This window comes from Cyclospora cayetanensis, unplaced genomic scaffold, assembly GCF_002999335.1.
Source record: "Cyclospora cayetanensis isolate NF1_C8 unplaced genomic scaffold, CcayRef3 CcayRef3_contig_205, whole genome shotgun sequence".
Lineage (NCBI taxonomy): Eukaryota > Apicomplexa > Conoidasida > Eucoccidiorida > Eimeriidae > Cyclospora > Cyclospora cayetanensis.
In genome coordinates this window covers 1-10,047 of record NW_020312154.1, presented here as the reverse complement: position 1 = coordinate 10,047, position 10,047 = coordinate 1, and the positions used below count along the sequence as shown (strand labels likewise).

Here is a 10,047-nt window from a genome sequence, read left to right as displayed (position 1 = left end):
GAGGTTCAACATTTGTGCGTCTTGTAATGTGGTGACGATTCTTCGCAGCGAGCATCACTTATGTGCTAGCTGACCATGTTTTCATCCTTAATTAAGGCTTACTTAAAGGCCCCCCTTAAATAGAGTAACTGCTCACCTTGTGACAAACCGCTACACACAGTTCAGAACGCGGCACTGGTCTAGCATATTAAATGGCAAAACTAAGGCCTAAAATTCCCACGTAAGCTGATTATCCTCTTCATTCATCTATTATATGGGCAATTAACCACCAGGTTTATTTTCAACTGTACTGGTAAGGTGCGCAGTAAATTGACTGCAATAGGACCGGTCCCGGCGTTGATTAGAATCCACGCACACTGACCTTAACATTGCTTTCCACCTCATAAGGGCTATAAAACACGTATTATGCTAGGGGTAACGCTTGAAGTGGTGAAACACTACAAGATTTTGAGCTGTCATGTCTTGATTCAACGCTGGTTCACGAAGGAGGTTGGTGACCGTATGAACACGGCATACTGCATTTGCGAGTATCCCTCATTCACACCTGGAATTACGAAGGTTTCAGATATTCATTCCCTCCGAGTTCTGAATCAACAAGATATTTCTTAGTTATATGTTCGTGCATTGGTGACTTTCCTCTTGTTTTGACCGGCTGGTTCGTGAGTGTGTAAGGTCACATGGTACGCCAGGGTGCGTTTCGGCGTGTTCCTGCAGAGTTTTGGGGCGGCAGCGCATAATGTGCGGTAGAAAGTGTAAAATCTTCATGGAATTTGTTCCAAGTCCCTGAAATATTGCAGTGGGTCGCACTGCCGTGCATTCCACAGTAGCTGCCCACGCTTGCAGCAACAGCTGCTGCTCGTGGGAGGTCTTCGCTTTACAAGCTAGACTGCCTCACAGTGGCAAGGCAGCCTGAAATGACTTAAGCGACTTACCCTGCTGACCTTTAGGGTGAGACAGAGTGCATAGCGCGTCTTGATGGCCCCACTTTTTACTGCACCGCTGTGTGGACGTCGACCGTAGCGGTGATCCTTCGTGTTCAGTGGCGCCATATCTATTGTGCACCCCTGGACTTTATTCTACATCAAGCCCACAGAAAACACAGCATGCTGCTCTACGTGGGCAATGAGGACCACACGGCGTCCTTCCACACCGCCTAGGCGTCGCACCCGAGCTCAAATTCTGTTGCCATAGAGTCATTTGCACTTGACTCACTCCACCGTTCCCGTCTTCACTCATAAAATCGTGGCTCACGAAGAAATTGCGGACTGTGCGGTCTTGGTGTTGAGGGGAATCTGGAAGTCCATTGCACGAGAAGCGTTATATCTCTTCACAACTTCCTTCGTGCATATCTACGTCTGACCCTTGTCTCCCCTTTCAAACTGTTCTCTAGGCGGTGTGAACAATACAGGCACACGTATTTTGCCGAGGATGTCTTCCTTTGATAAGGGAAAACTCCACATTGCAGACCCTTTCGAAGAAGATAACGACCAGATGATAAGACGACTTATTGATGAGGCTTTTAATGGAATCAGCCACGGCAAAAATCACGTCAACCTCATGCAAGCTGGCACTGTGAGTCATTCCCGCCCCACGCGCTTGCACAGCTGCGGTAGAAATATAGCCACGCTGCTTTTGGATACTCCAGTTTTTGCCAATTTGACCCTGGCCAGGAACTCTTTGCCCCGCTCATGGTGCATAAAGTATTTCAGAGCAGCCAGTGAGGCGATTGCTTCTTGGAGGTAATCGGGCATAGGTTTGTGCGTGCAGGGAATATACTGCTCATTGGCTCTTAAGTTAGCTCGCGTAGAACATTACACCTGGAGAGGCTAGTGGTATTTTGTCTGTGTGGGTGTGTTAGGGCCTAGAGTTCGTTTTCAAGAGGCTGCAGCCAGTCGTGCCTCTACCAGATCGTGATTGGTACTCTGCAGGTGAGACTTAGTGACCGGCTGTGGCGAAAACTGCATACGTGATGGTTGCGATGCTGCTGTATGCTCTTTTGCTCGTTTCTTCTGTTTTGCTTTACCTACGATCAAACTATTTACAGCATATTAGCAGCTGCTGACGTGCGTTTTGCTTTTTTAGTGTTTAGGAACTATGACGTCGATAAAGATGGGGAAATCGATCGTGAGGCGTTTGAAGACATAGTCCGCCAGGTGCTTGTCTTTCTAGTCAAGTTCATTTCCATACCTATTTGCTTGTTTTTGGTGTGGTTCATGCGCATCACGCCACACGTGTTGCAGGGTACCTTTTAATGACTACAAATGCACCTACTTAGGCTTTTCCACCTGTGCATATGCTGTTATTCGTAAGAAGTATCTGGCTTCCGCCGTGTGTAACTGTTCGTAGTATCACGCCCACCACTACGAGAAGCTCCTCAAACGTAGCAAACGGAGACCTCAGCCTCAGGTACCCAAACAGTCGCTATTTCATCCCCGTGATCGGCGTAACACCTCCATAAACTCCAGTTGAATAGGATGAATTCCGCCCATTAGTGCCCCAAAGAGCCCTCAGGCAGCGACCCTTGCAAGCATTCCTGCAGAACTGGGGGACTAGAGGGTAATGTACTATTTGGGATGACTTTTATAAATTGGTACAACGACACTCAGTGTGAACTGCGGGGCAAATGCATGCGGGGTTACTATCCAGCATTGTTCGCACGCATTTCGGAGGGGGTGAGGCGCTAAAGGGAGGACACCAGGTGTTTCAACGGCATATTATCATATATGACTGCTGCATGCGCTAGGCGAGAATCGATGAATTTTGCTCCATCATAAAGTCTCAACAGGAGATATCCTTGCTTGCCTGGGTGGTTTTTGCAGGTATGGGTTTGCCTACCCCTTTGTTGGAATGGAATTTCCGTGCGAGCTTAGTTTAGGATTTTGTCTACGATTACTTTAGTGGCATCTTTTCGCTTGTTTTCCAGAGCGCGAAGGCGCTGTAAAGAGGCAACTGCCATAGCTAAGGAAAGGTTGCATTTTTGCGGCTGCTAGTATTTACTGGTGATTGAAATAGCCACTTAAGAATATAGTCATGAGTGGCATTACCCAGGGGCACCCAAAGCTGCACCTTCTTTTTGCCCGCTTATTCACCATGGCGGATGAAAGGTTTGAGAGCCTGTGAAGCCGCTGGTCATGAGATCCGTTTCAAGTGCTGTAAAAGCTGCATCGCTTTTCAATAGAAGAGCGTTGGAAGACCGGAAGCATACAGTCACGGGGAACTTGCTGCTGTCAATGATTGATCCTCAGCTCACGGGATATCACCCAAAAGTTCCCCAAAGCATATCCAGAAACTTCAGCAAAAGCTTAAATTTCGTGCGTGGAGGCGATATTCGGAGTTTGGGGGATGCGCGAGTCGTGAGGAAAGAAAGTGCTTCGCCCAATTGTGTAGCATCTGCTGCAAGCCTTGTAGCTACACAGCGTCGTCAGCTTTGCCAGTGTAGAGAAGGGCAACAGCCAGTTCCCAAGTTCAACGCAGGAATGAGGAGCAGCTCTGCATCAGAGTCTCCCACCGCGGCCCCTCGTGGATGCAGCAGATGCAGTTGCCGCTGTGGGAGCCTTCATGTCCAGCCTGCTACGATTGATGCCCCAAGTCGCTGCAGTGCTGCTGTCAGCAGCAGGGGGAGTCTTATTTGTAAAACAGGTGCCACTGCATTTATTTCATTGCAATTGGTGCGTTCAAAAACGGTAGACCTGCATCCACCACACGCGATGGAGCACGTTCAGCATCAGCACCTTTGGCAGGGGGCATTGCGCTGGCAAAGCCTCGCGGGAGGGATGCACACTATGCAGACTCTCCATGATGAACGAAACAGCAGATGTGGAGCTCCCGCAGCCCAACGAACGGCTCGCGAGTCCGCTGCGGAAGGTGGACTCGGCAATGCGACAGTGTCTGTACACCCGAGTTGCATCGGAAGCCGCGGCCAAAGTAGCGGTAGATGGGATGGGCTGCAACGCGATACCGTCGACGTTGTTTCTTTTCAACCCCAATTGTTTTTGACGCTGCCATGCCCTGAAGCATCGCCAGCCACCCTCTGCTCTCCCCGCAGAACCTTTTTCCCCAAGGTGTCAAGGAAGTGGGTTACAGACCCTTTGACTGGTGCCGCTGGAGACGCCGTCGCTGCTGCTGCGGATGGAGATGTCGTCGATGACGAGCGCTGCTTTTCGGAGAGCTCTGAGGATTCTGTCTTCCTGCCACATCCGGCACGGCACACCCCACTAGATGCATCTAACGACCCAACCAGCCCTCACGCGAGGAATAGCCAACAAGACAACCTCACAACCCGAGCCACCAGTAAATTGATTGAACCCGAGTGGACAGCTTCGTGGGTAGCGGGGGATTCCACGGGCGTAAGGCTCTCCGACGTGGCTCCAGCCCCTTCCTCAACCTCTGGGAGGGCAAAGAGAGACACTCTGTCGCACAGAGCCCAGAAATCGCTGCATGCATTTGCCGCTACGATTAGGGGAGGGGTGGACAAGACAGTTCACTCTATTGGGGAAAAAGTAGGCATCGGATCTCACGCAGAAACCCACCAAAAAGCCCCGCCTAGCAACAGAAGCCGCTACCATGCTGCCTCCCAAGTAAAAGCGTCTGTGGAGCAGGAGGACCTCAATAAGGCAGCCGCTGGCTCGAATATCCAGCATCTGTCCCTGATCGCGTTCCCAGTAATCAAACCTCCGCCCTCTGAAGAGGACTGCTCTATTGTCTCCGAAAAGGCGTGTTCTACAGGCCAAGACAAGCCAAAGCAGGAGCCTATTCCTGCGGAAAATGAGAAAAAGCCTGTCGAGGAAGAAACCAGCTTCTGCTCTTGGCTTCTGTGCTGCGGCTGTGCGGGGGCCTCGTAAAACGCTGCGCCCAACATCGTGATTTTAGGAGCCTCGAAACGCAGTTAAACTCCTGAGAGGCTGCGAGCAGGATTCTAACTGTCGGACAGAAAGAGCTGCATTCGCACTCTATCTATGGATTGCAGCAAGGGCTTAAGGGGGCTCATAGATATGGGATGGGGTCGTGGCATATCCACTACGGAGCTTTTGGCCACCATGCCGCATTTGTCTAACGTTTGCTTATTCACTGGATGCTAGTGGCGTCGAGCGCGGACGCAAGTAGTGCCTGCTGCTATCTGTAGGAAAAGTACCAGTTTTACATAGCGAATGGCCACAGGCCGTTTTAAAATGACTCTAGGCTGCAAGGCACCCACACTCACGCACATACATGTACACATAAATACATACATATAGACATACGTACATGTATACATGCATACAAACTTGCCCAGTCACAGCAACGGTGTTAGGGAATGAGAGCTTCAGTGTTTTCAAAGTCTGCAGTTGGTGGCAATGCACGTTCTTTGACTACAGGTTTCAGGCCCGCTACAAACGGATGCGTCCACAGCCTCTGACCCATCCAAGCTCAGCGTTACAGCTGCAGGGGGCTCTCTGTCTGACCAAAGCGTCCAGGTAAAGTCTTCATTGCTCCGGAATCTTTTATACGCCGTGAACACTCTCGAATAAGGGGTCAAAAGAGTATCAGTGTCATTCTAGTGATTACGCCTTGACGAATAAGCGAATATTGTGTTGGTGCGTTTACGAAATTTTCTGTCTGGCTGTTGTTTTTGATGCAACGCATTAGTGGGCCTTGTGATGTATGAAGTGCATATGCTCACATATTTTCTTGGGGGGCCTTGTAAATGTATGGGCAGATGCTCAAGAATTGATCTTGTAGAAGTCTGTCAGTGATTGTTTCCTTATCGGGGGGACCTTTAGTACCGTGTCAATTCATGAATCGCGGTAGATGCGTTGGTCAATTCTGAGATTCCATTTTACCTCCCAGGCGCCAGTCGTTTGTCTGGCTGTCTAGAGGCTTGCTTAACCCTGTATTGTCACGTGAGTATTGACAGTAGTTAGTGGCTGTCGTGTGACTCGCTCTCCACCATCTGCCTGAGCTTGTTTCTTACTTGGAAGCAGGCATCATGTCCTATTCCTGTGAATGCAGCTGGCATCACATATCATGTACCCGGCGCACCATGGAGTATGCCAAGTGTTCAGGGATTACAGATTCGGTAAAGTCGTCGGCAAGGGAAGCTTCGGCAAAGTTCAACTAGTTACGCACCGGAAAACTGCTGCAAATAGAGCATGCAAAACTATTGGTACGCCAGGTTCGGACTGTTCGGGTATTTCAGCATCAATTTTGTTCTCATGCACTTGAAATAATGTGCTTGCAACTCTGGCTCAAGGGCTGTGGATTTCAGTGGGTAATTTAATATCAGCGACCTCGTTACGAAATACAGGCAGAAACAGTGTAGCTTAAGAAGCACATCGTGAATAAAGGGAAGCTCAAGGCTCCTAGGAGCTCGATTTGACCTATTTCGTCAAGGTTGCACAGCTGTGGACTGCATGTTTTTTTCATTTTTGAGCAGCTATCCAGTCCCCAGAACAGTGGGAGCTTATAAAGTCGGAAGTGGAATTGTTAAAGGCGCTAAATCATCCAAATATTATGAAGGTGAGAAGTTGGTAATCTACAGAGTAATGGTCACGCTTGCTCTGGCTGCGTTTTAGTATCTATCAAAAATTTTGCGCCCACTTGTGCTTCCAATCTCTCATATCTCGTCGTTTCTCTGCAGCTTTTCGAAACATACCAAGACGGATACACGATTTATCTCATTATTGAACTGTGCAAGGGAGGGCCCTTATTTGATCGCATCGTCAAGCATTATGATGTTATGAGAAGCCCAATTACGGAGGAGCAGGTGAGCTGTCTTTTTTTCATCGTAAAGAGCTGTAGAACAGGCAGCGTTGGCTTTTTCACAAATCGGATGCTGCAGGGTCAGACAAGTCATACACGAGATGGCTGGGGAGGGCACGAGAATTCTGTACTTGATAGAAGCAAGAGGCAATCCAATAGCCCCAACAGCGCTTCAATGTGGATTATTTGAAGATTTCATCTTTTCTTTTGCCGGATCTTGAGCATCTCATTAAAGTGCTTTTAGATTTTTGGTCCCGGGTCTTAAATGAAACAAAACAGTGTAAGGGGGGACAATATTTGTTCTCTAAATGCTGCACATCTTGAAAAAACACATGCAATTGTGTCACGTTTTTGCGGCTTAGGGTGCGCTGTGTTTATTTGTGTTCATGCTGTTGAGCAGAGAGCGTGTTGTAAACATTTTTTGCTTTTTCGCTTCGTGAGCCTTGCAGATGTGCGGCTGGATGAGACAAATCCTCTCAGCCTGTTCCTACTGTCATGAGCGAGGCGTTGTTCACCGTGATCTGAAGCCGGAAAACATACTTTTCGTGGATGCATCTGATGACTCGCCGCTAAAGGTGAGAAAATGGGGTAGAGACAAGGGGAAGACCTTCCTGAGGGATTCCACTCACAGAAGTGGGTGTGGTCACCCATTACCTGGCGCTATTGAAGACCACGTGAGCGTCACACCATGATTACATTTTTCTTTTTGTGTTCAACTTGCAGGTCATCGACTTTGGGTTAAGCGGCACTGTGAACCGGCTCCGTGAGACCGCAAAGGAAGTCAAGGAGAGACGTTCTGGCGTCACTGCTGCTTTTGCCAAGCTGTTTCCAATCATCGGCGGAAAGCATATCATCCCTTGGTACTTGTTTCTGTAGCTGTGCTTTCCCTATCAGCATCAGTTAGCTTACTTCTCGTACACCCTTTATGCCATCCGTAGAAAGGGGCTTTTTGCTTTTATGCTAAAAAGAATTTGCCTCTCCTGCTTCGTGGCACCTCCTCCCCCTTCCTTCTTACCCTCTTCGGCCGCTATTGTGTGGGTGTTTCAAAATTGTTTCAAAGTAGTATGCCGAGACGTTTACCTATTAAGCATTGGCACGGCCGCTGTCCGCGTGCATACACCGGATAAGACCAGGAAGATTTGGTGGATGCGAAATTTCCCTACGGTTCCTCTGTACCTGCATCTTCCAGTGCCGATTTGTGGTTTCAGGTATGTACGGAGAGTCCGCATGCAGCGTGCGGGGACGCCACATTACATGGCCCCCGAGATGATCCGAGGGCAGTACGATGAGAAATGCGATTTGTTTTCTGTGGGCATCATTATGTTTCAGGTGCGTCAAGTTTTGGCGAATGTTGCATGGGCAAAAAGCGTCTCCTTGCTTTCAACCTCTTTCAGTACTCAGTTTCAGTGTTCACGTGTGCCCCAAACCGCTTCTTGCTCCTGTTCCCTTATAGAACCCAAGTCCAGTGCTTCCCCCTGCCCTGACACCGTGTTCAAACAAACACTGGCGAAGCAGATTGTGCTTACGTGACGTCGGGAGAGCGTTAAAGTGTCTTATGGCGTGCTTCAACGGTATGGTTCAGTGTGAGTGGGTGCTTACATGCTACCAACAATGTTTGCCTGTGTGGGAAGGAGCGTTGTGGTTATGCCTACCAACATGTAAAGTGCTCCATTTGAGTTCTTTGATGTGGTGAATAGCTACTTTCCGGCTACCACCCCTTCTTTGTGCCGGGTGTGGACAACGAGCATACAATAAAGCACAAGATTCTCCAAGAGGAGCCCTCGATGTGTGGTGCGTAGCACAGTACACACCAGTCACCCCAAGGGTACCTTCTCGCATTGTTTTTCTTGTAAATAGCTCATGCATCACTGAAAGTATCCATCCTCTACACAGAATGGTATCTGGTGCTGCAGGTGAGGCCTGGCAGTGTGTCACATTGCAGGCCAAAGACCTTCTGAAGAAGCTAATGCAGAAGAATCCAAGGAAACGCATTTCTGCTCAGGCAGCTTTAGAGCATCCGTGGTTCACGTGCGTCCGTTATTGACCACAGTTCATGTCTCATGCAGGGCTTGAATTCCGTTTTATTGAGTGGCTTCCTGGTTTCTATTCTTGGCAAGCATATGCGTTACCACCCATATTATCACTTGCAGCGACATTGCAACTCAGCACGGTTTTTACAGCACGTGCTCCATTTGTGCGAGGAAGTGCAGTACCTTCATGTGCATGGCCATCGTACTTACTTTACAAAATTAGAAACCTCTTGTCGCCCTGATTTTGAGCGCATGCTGCACTTGAAAGAAACGCTGTGATTGCTTTCATCGCAGTGCAGTCTTCCACTAAATGCGGTTTCCCCGTGTGTCCATACTTGCAGGCTGCTTGCAACACGTTCCACTTGCGCCTCTCAGCTAACGCCGTCTGTATTTGAGGGCCTGCGTTCTTGGCAACGACAGAACAGGCTAAAGCAAGCCGTGCTCCAGCTACTCGCAAAGGAGTTGAACGAGACCGACATAATTCAACTCCGGAAGAAGTTCGAGGCATTGGATAGAACGGGCAAAGGGACGATTACTGTAGATGAATTGAAACAGAGTGGGTCAAAGCTTGTGTTTTTGGCAACACCACTCCCGGGCATGTGAAATCTCTGTAAAATGCAACTTCCTGCTACAGTAAATCTGCATCGCAGGTGCTCATGTTTTTCAGAGTGCTCCATGTGTGCTTATTTGGACCTTAGGTATGCGCGAAGCAGGATATACAGTTGTTGAAAGCGAGTTAGAACAAATCTTCAATTCCATCGATGCAAATCAGCAGGGCCACATCGGTATGTGTCCATCAACGCAGCTTAAGTCGCTGGGCCTCCTCGGCTTCCTAACAGCCGCCAAGCAGAGAAGCGTGCTTCCGCCTGCTCCAAAATTACATTTTTCTGTTGCGCATGCTTCATACACGCACCGCACACTGGATGTCTTCCTTCTGAATGTCCCGTCGTAGGCTACAATGAATTCATATCGACTCTCCTTGCAAGACGTATAGTGGTGCGAGAGGAACAGCTGCGAGAAATATTTGATAAATTTGACTCAAAGGGAGAAGGCCGACTAACCCTAGAAACTCTTCGAGATGTTCTCAAGCGATCGAAGTAAGCTCTACCTATTGGGTTTCTTGCGTATACAGTAGGTAGAGAGAGAGAGAGAGAGAGAGAGAGAGAGAGAGAGAGAGAGAGAGAGAGAGAGAGATCGGAAGAGCGCGTGTGGGAAAGAGTGTAGGAACGGTGTGCGACTTAGTTGCTCGCTACTCGGCTGCGTACATATGCGAACTCTC

General features: G+C 48.9%; 1 protein-coding gene across 1 annotated transcript; it reads left to right on the top strand.

Moving 5' to 3' along the window:
* Window positions 1-1,428: 1,428 nt before the first annotated feature.
* Window positions 1,429-8,027, top strand: LOC34620944 (calcium-dependent protein kinase 15). Its single transcript, XM_026337836.1, has 10 exons — window positions 1,429-1,572; window positions 1,859-1,928; window positions 2,083-2,153; window positions 2,347-2,406; window positions 5,989-6,142; window positions 6,413-6,495; window positions 6,617-6,742; window positions 7,188-7,313; window positions 7,462-7,610; window positions 7,928-8,027. The coding sequence occupies exons 1-10, from the start codon at window positions 1,429-1,431 to the stop codon at window positions 8,025-8,027; spliced, it is 1,083 nt and encodes a 360-aa protein (XP_026193621.1).
* The last annotated feature ends 2,020 nt before the right edge of the window (window positions 8,028-10,047 follow it).